The sequence below is a fragment of the Knufia obscura genome (genome assembly GCF_036327395.1).
Source record: "Knufia obscura strain CCFEE 5817 isolate CBS 148926 chromosome Unknown scaffold_12, whole genome shotgun sequence".
In the NCBI taxonomy this organism is placed as follows: Eukaryota; Fungi; Ascomycota; class Eurotiomycetes; order Chaetothyriales; family Trichomeriaceae; genus Knufia; species Knufia obscura.
Genome location: NW_027042698.1, coordinates 270250 through 285590, shown reverse-complemented (window position 1 = coordinate 285590; position 15341 = coordinate 270250). Strand labels below are relative to the sequence as shown.

The window sequence follows — 15341 nt, the reverse complement described above, 5'->3', positions numbered from 1 at the left end:
ACACAAACGCTCTCGGTCTCGATCGCCTTCCTTTCGCGGTCATGAAGGTGGTGCGGGATATCGTTCTCGAGATCGCCCTCGCCATCACCATGATGTCCGTCAGCCAGCCCGACCACTACCTCTCGGCGCGAGAGAGCTAACGAAGCATGATCTTCCTCGTTATCGTCCCATGTTCGCACTGTACCTAGATATCCAGAAGCACCATGACATTGAAGACCTTGCAGAAGACGAGGTGAAGGGCCGGTGGAGGTCCTTTATGAACAAGTGGTAAGACACACCACTACATCAATCACCATTGCTAGGGAAGGCCTGAGTACTAACATGGTAGGAATCGTGGAGAACTAGCTGAGGGTTGGTATGATCCGATCACATTACAGAAGGCAGTAACAGCACATGAACCAACAGCTCTCGACGAGGATGCTACACAGAAGCACGAGCCACCGCCTGCGAGCGGAGTAGACGATGAGGAAGATGATGACTTTGGTCCAGCTCTTCCACAGGACGGGCGTGGTTCACTAGCTCGAATAGAGCCGCCAAACTCAAGGTCAGGCCCTACTATACCCTCCCTTCAGGATCTACAAAGCCGAAACGAGGATGCCCGCTCAGCAGCAGAAATATCCCGAGAACAGCGCTTTGAAGATATGCGAAATGAACGAAAGGTCGAACGCAAAATACAAAAGGAACGGCTCGAGGAGGTACCACCTCGGGCTGAGGCTGGTACGAGGGAGAGACAGTTAGAGAAGAAGAGAGATGCAGCAGCTTCGAATCGGGCCTTTGCAGCTACTAAAGAGGGTGGCGGAGACGTCGAAGTGCAAGAGTCTGACTTGATGGGTGAGGATACGCTGTCGGAGCTGAAGAAAATGAAGAAGGAGCATGAGCGCAGAAAGACCGAGCGCGAGGTCAAGCGGGACGAGATCATGAGAGCCAGGGCTGCAGAACGAGAGGAAACGACGCAGAAGATGAAGGAGAAAGAAGATAAGACCATGGCTATGCTGAAGGAGCTGGCAAGGTCCAGGTTTGGTGATGGTAACGAGAGGTCTGCTACTTTGGCAGAGAATGATTGAAGGGACAGCACGGAAATGAGATGGACGAGTAATAATGACCATGAAAGAAGATCCGATATTTAGTAATGCCCCTATATATCTCAAGAAGACCAAATTATGATGCCTGGAGTGCAGAAACAGCATCCGCACCATCAGCTGGCGTTCCGTTAGTCTGCTTTTCCTTCTCCTGCTTATTTTGCGCTGCCAGCTGCCACGCTGGGATCGATACCTTGCCGGATCCATACCCAAGATTAGTGCTTGCTGGTTTCGGAGCAGAAGCATTTGTGCTTGTCGACTGCGATCCCGAGCTCGTTGGGGGAGTGAATGAAGGCACAGTGCTAGGACCATTGACACCCGTTGTGTTGCTTGCACTGCCTGGCATAGGCACTTCGGTCGCTGGTGTACCAGCATTGCTTGTTCTGTTCGAGCTGGAGTACGGCATCTGCGCCGGGTCCGGCTTCGGGACTCGAGGGATGTTGAAGTTTGAAGCGCCTGAGGAGCCAGCACGATTCTGCATAAGCGACTTCAAGCTTGCGAGCTCGCTGCTGAGCTCCTTTAATTGCTTCTCAGATCCTTCTTTGACTGTATCGATTGCTCGAGGCAATGAGTCTCGCATACTCTTAATCTCTGATTCCATCCTTCTGCTGTCATCTTCCCGCCGCTGATTCGCGGCTTTCAGATCCGACACTATAGTTTCAATATCTGCGATAGCACTGTCTAGTTTTTTGGTTCGTTCTTCCTCAGCATCTTTGAGTTTGGTAGTGTCCTCCGACAAAGTGTCTAGCAGAGCAAACGCTTTGCTGAACTGTTCATCGATGGCAGCTTTGTCTTGTTCCAACCGTGGCGGCGTTGGTGGTGCTATCAACGGCCTGATATATCTGTTGGCAAGGACGTAGAGTCCATAAGAAGCTCCCCCGACTACCGTGGCCATGATGAAGTAATCCCGCCAGTCACGTTTCGGAGGTTCTGGAGGAGGCTGCTGCGGCCACTGACCGTACGGCGGAGGGTAGCCATATCCGGGAGGCGGTGTTTGGTATTGTTGGGGAGGATAATATGCTTGGTTCGGTGCGTTTGGAGGTGGAGGCGGTGCGCCCGAGGATTGTGAAAGTGCGAGATCAATCTCTTCTTGTGTCAGGTTTTTCGACTGTAAGAATTCTATCCTCTTCTCGACTGCTGCAGACGCGACGGCTGGATCTTGCAAGAAGTTGACAGCCGACGCAACCAGTTCCTGGCGAGGCGCCATATTGGCGCTGAATTCGAATATGTGCTACCGAACCATGAGATGGAGTCACTGTCCAGATGACTGACCTCCGTACACCCTGCGCAATTCGATGGTGCGCATGGAAAGCACTTGAACGAGATCCCAGCCCCAGAAAATGGTGCTTCACTAATAGGTCATACCGATACCGAGGCATGGGCAAAGCACGTGCGGCGGAGTGGACCGATAGAGCCTAGCGTAGCGTGCGACCGCGCTAACCATTTATGGAGAGCCAAACAAACTGAGCAGCAACGAGTGTTGACATGTGCATCAACGCTCCTTCACTTACCAGATCCGCATCCTACATCCTTGTACATACAGCTGAGATTCACCCGACCTCGAAGCATACACTCTTCCCAGAGTCACAATATTGCGCACGTCCTCTACGACCTGCGCGAACCTACCCAGCTGAGCCGCGACCATGTCGCAACCAACAGGGCTTTTCAGCGTACGCCGTCCGCGCGAAACCCTGGGTCCCATACAGAACTTCTCTGGTATCCCGCAGCCAGCCTCTGCGATGAAGCGCACATCCTCCAGTCAAGATATGCGCGCACCTTACACCGGACAGCACATGCGCTCAACCTCGATCAACACTCTGCAGCGACCCGCCCAACCCAACTTTCATCGTTCGTCCTCGGGTGGTGATTTGGCGCAAATGGGCCAATCCACTGTAAGGAGATCTACAATGAACCCATTTGCAGGCAGTGGTTCGGTCTCGGCTCATAGGCAGAGCCTTGCTCCAAATCAGCTCTTCGGCTCCCAAACACCAGCTTCTGCGACCATGCAAAGGAGGAGTAGCATATACTCGCGGCCGTCCGCAGCTGGTCCATTTGGTTCGCAGACTTTCTTTTCCCAACAAGCACCAGTCAAGCGCGCAGATCCAAGGGTACCCATGGGAAAGGCTCTTCGCGAAAAGATGTCACAAGAGCTTCAGGATTATCTTTCACAGAACGGGTTTGAAGTGGACATGAAGCACACCCTAAGGCCGACCTCTACCACGGCTCCTACTCAAATGGATTTCAACAACATATTCCAGTGGCTCTACAGAAGAATCGATCCGAGCTATAAGTTCCAGAAGAACATCGATACCGAACTTCCACAGCTAATGAAGCAACTGAGATACCCCTATGGAACCGATATCTCGAAATCACATATATATCCCATCACCCCTCAGCACTGGCCAAAATTCCTGCTGATGTTCCACTGGATAATGCAATTAGCAACGATGCTTGACAACTTCACACGTGGTGCATATGACGATGCTTGTGTTGAAGCTGGAGTCGATATCTCAGGGGATAGGATTGTGTTCCATTTCCTGTTTTCAGCATACCAGCAATGGTTACAGGTCGGCCCAGACGAAGATGACGATGCAGCAGATGCAGCTCTTCTGCCTCACAAGCAGCTCATGAACGAAGAATTCTCAGCCATCAATGCTAGATACGAAGGGGAGCTCAAGGCACTGGAGGAGGAAAATGAGAAGCTCAAGGCACAGATCGAAGAGATAGAGCGAGGCCAGCCAGATGTTGCCAAGCTCGACAAGCACTTCAAGATCCTTGAGGATGACAAGAAGAAATTCGAGGACTACAACTCCAACGTGCAGGCCAAGATCGAGAAATATCAATCGCGCATGAAGATCCTCGAAGGAGAAATATCGAAGACAGAAGCCGACCTGGAACAAGTGGAATCAGAGCGTCGGTCACTTCAACAATCCGTAGATGAGCAAGGTCTAAACATCCAAGATATAGACAGAATGAACACCGAACGCGAGCGGCTGACCAAGGCCCACGATGATGCCATCACGACCCTCGAAGAAACCAACAAAGCCGTACTCGAGAAAGAGATCGAGGCCTCGCGCAGACTCGAAGATCTAGAAGCAATCGCAAAACGCTACAACACGCTTGGCTACCAGACGTCTCTGATACCCACCACAGCTAGCAATGCTAAGGGACAGGATTTCGAGCTAGTGCTGCAACTCACAGACACGACCAACAACTTCTCCTCCTCCACGCACAGGCGATCACGGCGCTCGCCTGACAACGAGCAATCCGATCGTCTCCTCGCTGGACCACTGACAGGCTACCAACCTCAATCTCTCCTTCCAGCACACATGACAGACCTGCGTGGCACAACCCGCACCACCCTGCTTACCCTTCGCAAATCGATTACCGAACGTCGTCGACTAGCGACTGACCACGCATTATCGGACCGCGACCTCATAGACTCCGTTTCAGAAATCCTGCAAGAGAAGAACGCCGAGATCGACAACCTGAACTACAAACTGAGCATGACCAAAGAGCTGTACAACCAGCTAAAGGATGAGCACAACACAAGCTACACGCAGATGACCACGAAACGAGAGAAGACCGAGAAAGAGCTGTCGAAGATGCGCGATGGTCTTGAGCGAGGTGTCGTTGAGCTTGAGCAGCGTGAAATGGAAGTGCAGCTTGCTTGGGAGGGGATGAAGCAAGAAGCAGATCGTGTGCGCGAGGAGGTGCACGGAGGTGTTGAAAGAATTCTCGAGGATGTCGTAAGATTCAAGCTGCATATCAAGGAAGGTCTGGAGGTCTTCGAGGGATGGGTAGGCGAGGAGGTCGAGGGTGAGCTTATGGAGGACGGAGCAAGCTATGCTGAAGACGGCGAGGTGTACGAATGATTGGCTGGGTGCTTTTCGATTGCTTGGATGGTACAGCGCTTACGAAGTGACGATCGCATGGTGTTGTATAGGTTGTTGGGTATGTGATAGTTTATTTGGCTTCTGAAGATACCATTGATGCTGGCGTGAATTTGATTACTTCGGGATTTTCTCATTTGACGATGCATGGCATTTCTCGTGCTTGTCCTGTATCGCTGTGCTCCAAATCCGCTGTATGCATGGAAGATGTTTGATCTGACTGGACTGCCTGTATGCATGGTACAAGGAGTTGGCGCTTGACACAGCTATGTCGGATGAATATGTATCTCGAGACACAATTGCATTCCTTTCCGTACGCAACAATAACTCACCCAGCTGGATCATCCCACATATTCTCAGGGAATTCAGCTCGCATCTTCTCACACCCACAAATCACCGTGAGCATATGTGGGGTAGCATTCATATTGATAATAGTATACAACCCCTGCTCCACGTGTCTTGCCACCAGTAGTATCATGGTATTGATGTCGCAATGAAACTGCTTTCTGAAAGCAACGAAGTCACTTTCGGGCCCAGCGTATTGATTGTGCCAGATGGCGTCCACACCGAAGATCTCATATGAATTGTCGATGCTTTGGATGTGGTATTTAGGTGCATAAGCTGTGAGATCTTGGGTTGCTGTCACGGAAGGAGTGTTTCCAGTACTGCACTTGACAGTGACGTTTCAAAAGTACTTACCAGAAGTATCTGTGTCGCTCGTTCCTGCGATCTTGGAGTTCAGATCTGTATCGGAGGGTCCCGTAGCAAGAGCAGTCGTAGTATCGGGATCCTCCTGCCATACAGATGTTCGCCCAACTTGCTTGGCACCCGCAGACGGGGTAGGAGCCGCTGACTGGTTCTCCATCTGACACGTCGACCTGAAAAGCTTCGAAGACGATGGTCCTTGCACCAGGAAGTTGACTATCCTGGACACTGGTGCCGAGGAGAAGGAGGCTGACGATGATTGTTAGAGCGAGACTCGAAGGTACCTTTGATCAACGATGGACTTGAGGTAAGTTGGAGTAAGTGAGAAGGTCGATAGGTGTGGTGAGGAAGTGATCGCTTCGTAGCCTAAGTCAATTTCTGGTAATGGACAAGGAATACTCTGCCGTTCTCATGAAGACCAATCGGTCTTGCTTGCGTGCTGTGAACCCGAAACAACCCCGGACCCATCAGGGTATGCAGCATACTGGAGAGGTGCACCAGTCTACTTAGCAGATGAGGGCCGTGGTGACATTGGTCGATCACGCCGAATGAGAGGGATCTCACCCGTGCCGTCCGGTTAGTCGTGCTTTTTTGGTGTAGCATGCAAGAAAATCAAGTCATGAGAAAACCCTTCATGTAAGGGCTAGGATGATTCACGGCACGAACTGTCCTGCTGTAACGAAAGTCCATCTTCGTGTATACTCCTGACCGACGACTCCTAGCATACGACTCTCGTGAAGCTCAGCTGTGACAGACTAGGGTTCGCCTCCTGTTGCTCTTGACGTGTTGCTTCGTGGCCCGCGAGCTTCCGATCGTGCCCTGCAAAAGGACCAAACTTATGCCCAGGGTACCCTGCGTACATAGTCGTCGTGATCAGCTGTCTAAGACAAAAGCATCCGCGAAGACAAGTCTCGCTCTACGCCTCAGACTGGCGTCGGTTGGAGGTTTGAACACTGGAGAGGATAAACAAGATGGCCTTGTAGCTGCGGCATGTTTACTCCGGTTTTATAATTTTGGGCAAGTCAGCCTTGTGGGCCTTGTGTGCGCCAGTGATTCCTATCGTTAGGGCCATTCCTCCGGTCCTTGTGGTCATCTCCGGGCATGCACTGCGCTTGGGAGGCGGACTTGCCCCCAATCTATACCGAGCGTCAGGTCATACTTGCGGTAGCCACGAGCCGCGTTTAAGCACAATAGGCAGTCAAAGCGGTCATCTCCGGTCGCACTTCGTGACCAGAAGCTGGCTTATTGTAGGTAATCTTGGCCTCTGCCAGTGCTTTGGTCTCTTCGGCAGCCTGCCTGATCCCAACTTCTTTTCGCTGCATAGTGAAGACTGACAAGTCTCGAAACGATCCACTTCGATGTGGCTGAACCTCAGTATGTCGACATATCACGACTATGACGATGACGACCAGAATCGCCTGCCGGCTGGATTCAAGCGCGTCGGGTACGATGCTGACACCGAAATCTACACGTACGAGTCTGCCGAGGGCGAAATGTACCGTGGTGCCCCGGGAAATCGATATGGTAGACTTGTGCCGGTCTTAGCGCCTATTGATTATGATTTCGAAGAACATGTGCAGGACAACACGAGCTCATATCGATACTTCCTGCCGTTTCTTCTTCTAGTCATCGTCTTCCTCTTGATGGTAATAGCGCCGCCTTGGAAGCACAATTTTGGGTTCGGCAGCTCCGCCAAATGTGAGACGGGCACCATCAAGCATGAAGTCAGAAGCGGTGAAACCTGCTATGAGCTTTCAAAAAAGTATTCTACGACACTAGAGGAGCTGAAGAAAGTGAACCCGAAGCTCAAATGCGACAATTTACAGATTGGAGAGGGTATCTGTGTGCCTGCTGCCGATGTCTCATGAGATGTTTCACCACGATGAATAACAATGCAACACCGCGATTGTCCCTTGTTGGATCAGTGAACAAGACCTGATACTTGCTTCTGCGGTTGGCATCGAACTTATCAAGCTGGCTTCGACTCCTCGAGCGTGTCGGCGCCCATCGATGCAGCCATCGCCTCATCACAGTATTCATGCTGGTCTCGAAGGTAGAAGTTGTTGAGGATGATCTCGACCGCCTTTCCGAACACCCTCCCACCCTCTACTACATCCCCTTTGGCGTCAGTCACTGTGCCACCATCGATCAATTTCAGCACAGTGTCAACGATCACGGATATTGGTGTGAAATAGTTTTGTGGAAATGCTCTCCATTCTGCATCGGCAAGCAGGCTCGTCTCGACGGTGCCAGGACAGATGGCATTCACACGAATTCCACTGTCGACATAAGTGCTGGCAATCGACCTCATAAAGCCTACGACACCGTCTAGATCACGGTCAGCAATTGTGGTTCTCTGAAAGGTCAGACTGACGCTTTGTGCCACTATACATGGGCCGGTTAGGGCAAGCGTACAGACCACCACAACTTGCTGTCAATACCAGTGATCGGTCACTGCTCGGACATTGTCGAAAGTAATGCAGTACTAAATAACTTGTCGTGTACACAGCTTTCAGATTGATGTCAACGACGCGCATGTTCACCTCTGGCGGGGGGTTTCCAGCCGGATGCTGCTCGTAGAAGTCGAGTCGTTCCAAAATGCCAGCGTTCGCGAAGACAAAATCCAGGCGGCCTTCTGCTCGAAAGATGTTGTCAAACATCCGCGCGATTTCTGAATAGGCTGTTACATCGACTTCGTGGAAGGTCGCTGCGCCTGCCAAATCCTTGGCGGCCTTCAACCCAGAAATGCCATTGACATCGAGCAGATGGACATGCCAATCGCCTCTTCTCACGAGCGCGGTGGCTACCGCGAGGCCAATACCGGATGCTGTCGAACGGTCAGCCAGTGTTTTGTCGTCTGGAATACTCAAGACTCACCGCCACCGGTAATCATGGCAACCTTTGGCGTCTCTGCCAGCGTCATTCTTATTACGATAATATTCTTTCCGATTCTGCCTACAGATGAGCTGCTCAGTTTCATCTCGAGATATTGGAGGCCTCGCTTGAAAGACAAAATGGAATCATCTGACATCTATACCGGGATGGAACTGCTCGTATCAACGAAAGACAGTCACGAACCGTGATATGGTGCCTAAGGCCATAAGCACACTACGCAGTACTCTCACATCTACGGGTCAAGGCTCGAGTGCTACTTGCGGGTAGAACAGGAGTCATGCATTATCTACCAGCCTAAAAATCGCGGCTTATGACACTGGCAGATCTTGTCGACTTTTCAAGCAATTTGCTCGAACAAAGTATGTCATCAGCCATATTTGACTGCCACGGAGTCCATGAATAACATGAAACACGCAGCCTGCTCAAGGCTTGACATCGATGCCGCTTCGTTCTCGAGCTCTGTTTGGACTCTGTGTCGGACCACGCCGAAGCGCCTTTGTGCTTCGGGGTTGACTCTCAGGATTTATATAGTCTTCGATTGCCTCAACATGGCTTGTGTCTTTGTGTCATAAATGAAGACGTGGAATGCTGCTGGAGTCACTGAGAAGTCTCATGTGCTGAGGTAAAACATCGGGCAACCATATTGGCATCATCAAGGCTGTAATGTCGATACCATGACCTTAATGCGTCGCACAACGGCCTGTCCTGATTGGTGTGACGCAGTCATGGTTCTCGCCAATTCTGGGGCGGAGCGATGAGCATTGTTGCCTGCATCAAGATCGCAGCTACTTCGTGACATGTCGTCAAACCTCTAAAGCAGGTACACGAGGGGAGTCGCGACGGACAGATTGTCCGTGCCATGACGGTGACTGCACAACATGGTGCTACATCGACAAAGCGAATCGCTCCTTCGTTACGTTGCATCCGCTGAACAGCGGAGCTTCTTGGCGCAGCTACGCTATCTCGGCGATGACCGGCGCAGGCAAGATCTACAGCAAACTATCCTCTACTGGGCAGGTAACACCCAACCACCCACCATGTGCCTGCCAATCATGCGAAGCGTTCCTGCTGCCAAGATGATTTGTCCACCGAGGCATGATACCAGAATCCTGAAAGCTTGGACTTGCCTGCTTCCTCGCCGGCAACAGACATTCATTGCCACGTTCTCTTCACTATCTTTATCTCTCAGGCGCCAGCATAAAAGGTCAAATCCTAGCTGGAGCTCAGGCTGTGGTCACCTTCACCAACTTCCATTGATCGACCTGTGTCTTGTTGCTCGTGCTCGACATGCACTTCGCCAAGACTGCCTCAGTGGCAGCTTTGTTGGGCTCGGCACACGCTCAGATTGAACCTGCACGACAACCACGACAGCCTTTAGGTTCTGGATCAGAGCTTCTGACGTTTAATGACACAGTCAGCAATCCAGCATTCGCAGCAGACTCAACGTCGATATCATGGATAAGTACCGATGAAGATGGCGTTGGAGTCGTGGTTGACGACGCTGGTAACCTGAGTCTGGAGAACTTTGTGACCGGCAACTCCTCGATACTCGTGCCTGCGGACCAGGTGCCGTCAGACTATTGGGAGTACTGGATCCGCTCGGATCTTGAGAAGGTTATGTTTTCCACAAATGTAAGCCAAGATTCGGTGGAATAGCCCGGGACAAGCTGACATTAGTAGTACACCAAACAATACCGGCATTCGTACTTCGCAAACTATGAGATTCTGGACGTGGCCAGCGGAGAAGTCACGCCTCTAGTCGAAGATCAGGATGGAGACATCCAGTACGCCGAGTTCGCACCTGTTGGAGATGTCATTGCCTTCGTCCGCGGCAATAACTTGTACTTACACAACAATACAGAGATCACACAGATCACTTTTGACGGTTCGCCGGATCTATTTAACGCTGTGGGTGACTGGGTGTACGAAGAAGAAATTTTCGGCGATCGTTATGCTATGTGGTGGTCACCTGATGCTACTCATATTGCCTACCTGAGCTTCAACGAGACCGGTGTCGGCACGTTCTCCATTGCCTATTACATGGACGAGCAGAAATATGCGCCGCCATATCCGCAGATGCTCGATCTAAGGTACCCGAAAGTTGGGTCCACGAACCCAACTGTCAAATTCAACTTACTCAATGTCGAAGCGATGGAGAACTCCACCATCCCGATTACTGCCTTCGAAGCCAACAATACTGTCATTGGTGAGGTGAAGTGGGTGACAGACACAAACACCGCTGTGCTCTACCGAGCATATGATCGCGTCCAATCGAATGAGAAGTACGTTGTGGTTGACACGGCTTCTGGTGAGTCGACCATAGTCAGAGAACGAAATGGCTCAGATGGATGGCTTGACAATCTGCTGGCAGTTACATACGTTGGCGACGTCAACGGTACAGAGTGGTATCTAGACGAGAGCGACGTGTCAGGTTGGAACCACCTGTATCTCTTCTCGCTCGATGGCACACAAAACATAACGCTAACATCCGGCGAATGGGAAGTTGTTACCCTCGTCGGTATCGACACCGAACGTCAATTGGTTTACTACTTGTCAACACAGCAGCACAGCACATCGCGTCATCTTTACAGTGTCTCTTATCCTGATGCAGTTATCACACCACTGGTCAACGACAGCGAGCCAGCCTACTACTCCGCCAGCTTCTCAAGCGGTAATGGGTATTACGTCCTGTCCTACCTCGGTCCGGACGTCCCCTACCAAGAGCTATACGCATCCGATTCCTCCGAACCTCTCAGTGTGATCGCGAACAACACAGCCTTGGCCACCACTCTGGAATCCTATGCTCTTCCGAACATCACATACTTCGAGCTTCCCATACCCAACACAAGTTACACCATGAACGTGATGCAACGTCTCCCGGCAAACTTCAACAGCTCCGCAAAATACCCCGTCCTCTTCACACCATACGGCGGCCCAGGCGCTCAAGAGGTCTCCCAGCGCTTCCAGTCACTAGACTGGAACGCGTACATTGCGTCGGACCCTGACCTGCAATACATCACCTACACCGTTGACGGCCGAGGAACAGGCTACAAGGGCCGCGCATTCAGAGCCGAAGTCACAGGAGAGCTCGGCACACTCGAGGCACAAGACCAGATCGAGGCTGCGCGCCAGCTGATCGCAATGCATGAATACATCGATGCCGATCACATCGGTATCTGGGGCTGGTCATTCGGTGGGTACCTGACTGGCAAAGTCGTCGAAGCAGACTCAGAGCACGTATTCAGTCTTGGTCTGTCGACAGCACCGGTTTCCGACTGGCGTTTCTACGATACATTGTACACTGAACGGTTCCTCAAATCGCTGTCAGAGAATGAAGCAGGTTATAATGCAACCGCCATCCGAAACACCACGAACTTCGCGAGTATCCCGGGCAAGTTCTGCCTGATGCACGGAACCGGCGACGACAATGTGCATTATCAGAACGGAGCAGCGCTAGTGGATCTTCTCGTCGGCGAGGGTGTCAGCCCGAGCAAGTTCGAGATGTATGCATTTGTAAGTTTCGAGACGCCCACTCACAATGATCGCCCTCGTATGATATGCTAACAGGCTCCCAGACAGACAGCGATCATTCCATAGTCTACAACAACGCCAACGAGTTTCTGTACAGATATCTCACCGGCGAGCTGTACACGGAGAAGAACCGAGTTGCGGCCACGGAGCCATTGGTGCACCAGTGGGGTAAGAAGGAGGTTCCGGGAGGTGTGAGAATGGTGCAGTGGACGGCGTGATCACAAGGCTGGTGTGCTGCTGGTTGATAGCCTAACGAGTTTATGAAGGAATGAGTCAATTGAACGATCTTACAAATCTTGGCTTTCTTGTTCTAATATGAGGTCAGTCATTTCCAAGAGCCGTGATTGTCTCCGAGAAAGCATTCCGCCTGGCGAGTAGTCATCAGCTGATTCCAGGGCATTTTTCGGGGAGGTATGATTCAGGTCCTTGAGAATCCGGACCAAGACGACTAAGCTTGCGACTGACACCTCGAGCCAGGCGCTGGAGATGGCGACCAGGTCAGTTGTTAGGCGCCGCACGTTAGGAGTACTGGACCGAAGCGCAGCACGACCGGTACAACGTAGAGAAAGATCAAACAACCTGATTGCACGCAGGTCGTTACCATCGCCCAGCGGCGCAAGTCTGACCCCCCAACAGGCCTACACAGGAAGGAATGTAACCACACAACCAGATCTCGAATTTACCCCTTAAGATTGTGCAGGCTTGAGCAAGTCATCGTTTCGCTCAAAACGAAGTCCGACCCAGGAAGTCTCGACTCTGTAAGGATGCTGCATGAAGGCGCCGAGGTTGGCTTACACTATGGCTATGGTGAGTGCAACGGCGGTTCGATGACCACCCACCCACCCACTACATCGAAGTGCTTTTCTTGAGCCAACCTAGCGTAGCAGTGCTTCGTTCTCGAGGAATGTAGATGGAGTGCTACGGTCACTGCCCCCTTAAGATGATCGAAGCACTTTGGGCCATTGATGACATGGTTCGTTCAGCAGGATGAGCACTTGATCGCGCCAGATTGCGCGAGGAACAGAATTTCTTACTGCTTCTGCTATTTTGAAGCCAGATTCATAGGCGAAGAGAGCAAGATCATCTCATGCGAGAGTCGTTTTTGATGTGCTGATAGCAATCGACCTGAATGCAACGCAGGTAATCTCCTGCTGGAGCGCGTCTCACCTTTGCGAAGGTCATACAAGCAGTATCACACGTGCATGCACTCAATCAGGAAATGAATCGAAACAAATATTGCTCATTCCATCCAGTCTATATAGTACAGCCAAACAGTTGCTCGCTAAAATCAAGGAACAAGCAGTCTTTGATCGGCTGCGTGAGCTCGCACCCTGCGCCTGACATATTTTTGCTCATCACGCCTGCTTGCAAACAGTTCACCACTTGCTCTTTTCGTCTCCTCATACAATATGGTCGTAGGTATTTCGTAGTGCATGTTGTGTCGTAAGCTTCCATTGCTCATTAAGCGCTCATTTGTTCTCCACGATCACATCTGGAATATCCGGCTCACCACCTGCTTTACAGGTGTCTTATCATTCCGGGCGAGGATCGCTGAACGAGTTCTGGTACACTTTTTGTGCCTTTAGTAAACTGAGGCAGCAATCGGCTCATCGTCACCAGGTGCAGTAACGATTGGCTTGGTGTGCTCTGCCGACGAAGCGAAGTCAGTCTTCGGGGCTTGTGGAAAGTCGTTCTCGTTAACATTGGGCTGGGCGGAGTTGTTCGTGGTGCCATTTGTGGTGCCGGCTGGGGCCAGGTTTGGGATCTTCTGTCTGCTCTTTCCAATGTACTCAGATGCAACGTTGGCATATTCACCAGTGTACTGCTTAACGGTCTCGGCAGCCTTGCTAGTGTGTTCAGCGGTCAGATCGCGGAACTGCTGGGTCTGCTTGACGGCAATGTTGGAGACATGCTCATATTGCGAATCGATCAAATCTTTGTTCTGGGTGTAGACGAGAGGGACGAGGAAGGTGACGCAGGTAGCGAACAGAGTGAAGCCCCAGGCTGGAAGCAGCTTAATGAGGTAGTAGCTGAGGAAGGAGGCGGTGAATGCCTATGCAATATTAGTATTTTTCAGTACCCAGGTCTCGGTTGACGTACCAGAGCAGTGTTGGGGATGTTCTCAGCAAAGACTATTCGCTGAGCCTCGATGACGAAGAAGTTGATGAGTTGCTCGACGTCATCAAGAGTGGCTTCAAGGGTCTCCTTTGGGATTTTGTAGTATCTTCTTGGGCGGACATGACCAGCGACACTCGATCCTATGGTGAACTTGGCAGCAGCCTCTGCGAGAGTAACAACTATTGCTGTTAGACCTTGCTCCTTGTATTGCCTTCTGTTTTGCTTACCTCCAAGAATTGTCCATGTACCCTTCAGGAAAAGACGGATGATTGGGAGATATCGCGATGCGAAGATCAAGGCAATGAAACTAGCGAAAGTCACGCCGGTGGCTCCTGCTACATGTCAGCACTGGCTTCTGGATTTTGGATTCTGGTAACGTACTTGGGTTCTTCCAGCTAAGCAAGTTGAAGAAAAAGTTGTGGTAGTCTATTTGTCCGTTAGAAGAGAGAGGTGCAGTCCATGGGCCAAACATACGGGTCAGAGGGGTGTCGTTCGCAGCTTTGTGCTCGGGCATGGTTCGAGAGCTAGCAAGATCCGAGAACTCGTTGCTAGTCGCGTTGGCCTGATTCTTGACGCTCTGTGCAGCAGGCCTGTTTCCATATCAGTATATTATCTTCATCTTTCCGTGCTGTACTTACCCATTGGCGAGATCTTGGGCGAACTGTGTGTTCGAGACAGAGTTGTAAGCGTTCGCTGCACCTGAAGGCCTGTTAATCGTGTGACTTGCTGGCTCGTTACTCTAGTACTGTGAAGCGGTCAGCATGGACAGTCATGATGATGGCTGCGGATTACATACCTCACTGTTCTTGGCCTGCTCTGCGAGACCAGCGGCATGATCCTTAGCAGCGGCAGTGTCGACATTGCTGTAATTGTTGTTGGAGCCAGGATCGATCTGGTTGCTCACGTCTTCCATTTTTGCGGTATTTGGATTGTGGTATGTGTGATTTCAATACTGCAATTCGTGAGATATACTACACGTTCCTGACAGAATCAAAGGTACGGTTGCAGAATTTCTGATTTGAAGAAGAAGTTGCAAGTAGTTCAAGAACAAGTTTGTTTGGGAAAGCAGGAACCTGGTTCTGCAGTGATCGTGCGCTTGTTGGAAACGACTTCCTGTGGC

At 51.2% G+C, this 15341-nt stretch overlaps 7 protein-coding genes across 7 annotated transcripts; 4 read left to right on the top strand and 3 right to left on the bottom strand.

Annotated features, from left to right (window-relative positions):
- Positions 1-169: 169 nt before the first annotated feature.
- PMZ80_008861 (uncharacterized protein) lies at positions 170-1064 on the top strand (the record flags this gene model as incomplete). The annotated part of the gene is made up of 2 exons (XM_064877258.1): positions 170-267; positions 329-1064. 2 exons carry the CDS (start codon positions 170-172, stop codon positions 1062-1064), a joined length of 834 nt encoding a protein of 277 aa, XP_064726760.1.
- Positions 1065-1158: 94 nt separating this feature from the next.
- PEX14 (peroxisomal membrane protein pex14) lies at positions 1159-2286 on the bottom strand (the record flags this gene model as incomplete). The annotated part of the gene is made up of 1 exon (XM_064877257.1): positions 1159-2286. One exon carries the CDS (start codon positions 2284-2286, stop codon positions 1159-1161), a length of 1128 nt encoding a protein of 375 aa, XP_064726759.1.
- A 436-nt stretch (positions 2287-2722) lies between these two features.
- Positions 2723-4954, top strand: NDC80 (kinetochore-associated Ndc80 complex subunit ndc80; the record flags this gene model as incomplete). The annotated part of the gene is made up of 1 exon (XM_064877256.1): positions 2723-4954. One exon carries the CDS (start codon positions 2723-2725, stop codon positions 4952-4954), a length of 2232 nt encoding a protein of 743 aa, XP_064726758.1.
- Positions 4955-7053: 2099 nt separating this feature from the next.
- On the top strand, positions 7054-7545 carry PMZ80_008858 (uncharacterized protein; the record flags this gene model as incomplete). Its single annotated transcript, XM_064877255.1, has 1 exon — positions 7054-7545. The coding sequence occupies one exon, from the start codon at positions 7054-7056 to the stop codon at positions 7543-7545; it is 492 nt and encodes a 163-aa protein (XP_064726757.1).
- A 101-nt stretch (positions 7546-7646) lies between these two features.
- On the bottom strand, positions 7647-8600 carry PMZ80_008857 (uncharacterized protein; the record flags this gene model as incomplete). Its single annotated transcript, XM_064877254.1, has 3 exons — positions 7647-8062; positions 8097-8504; positions 8555-8600. 3 exons carry the CDS (start codon positions 8598-8600, stop codon positions 7647-7649), a joined length of 870 nt encoding a protein of 289 aa, XP_064726756.1.
- A 1259-nt stretch (positions 8601-9859) lies between these two features.
- On the top strand, positions 9860-12321 carry dpp4 (Dipeptidyl peptidase 4; the record flags this gene model as incomplete). The annotated part of the gene is made up of 3 exons (XM_064877253.1): positions 9860-10204; positions 10253-12085; positions 12148-12321. The coding sequence occupies 3 exons, from the start codon at positions 9860-9862 to the stop codon at positions 12319-12321; spliced, it is 2352 nt and encodes a 783-aa protein (XP_064726755.1).
- Positions 12322-13685: 1364 nt separating this feature from the next.
- On the bottom strand, positions 13686-15134 carry PMZ80_008855 (uncharacterized protein; the record flags this gene model as incomplete). Its single annotated transcript, XM_064877252.1, has 7 exons — positions 13686-14156; positions 14204-14400; positions 14449-14553; positions 14603-14647; positions 14696-14811; positions 14860-14960; positions 15018-15134. The coding sequence occupies 7 exons, from the start codon at positions 15132-15134 to the stop codon at positions 13686-13688; spliced, it is 1152 nt and encodes a 383-aa protein (XP_064726754.1).
- Positions 15135-15341: the final 207 nt, after the last annotated feature.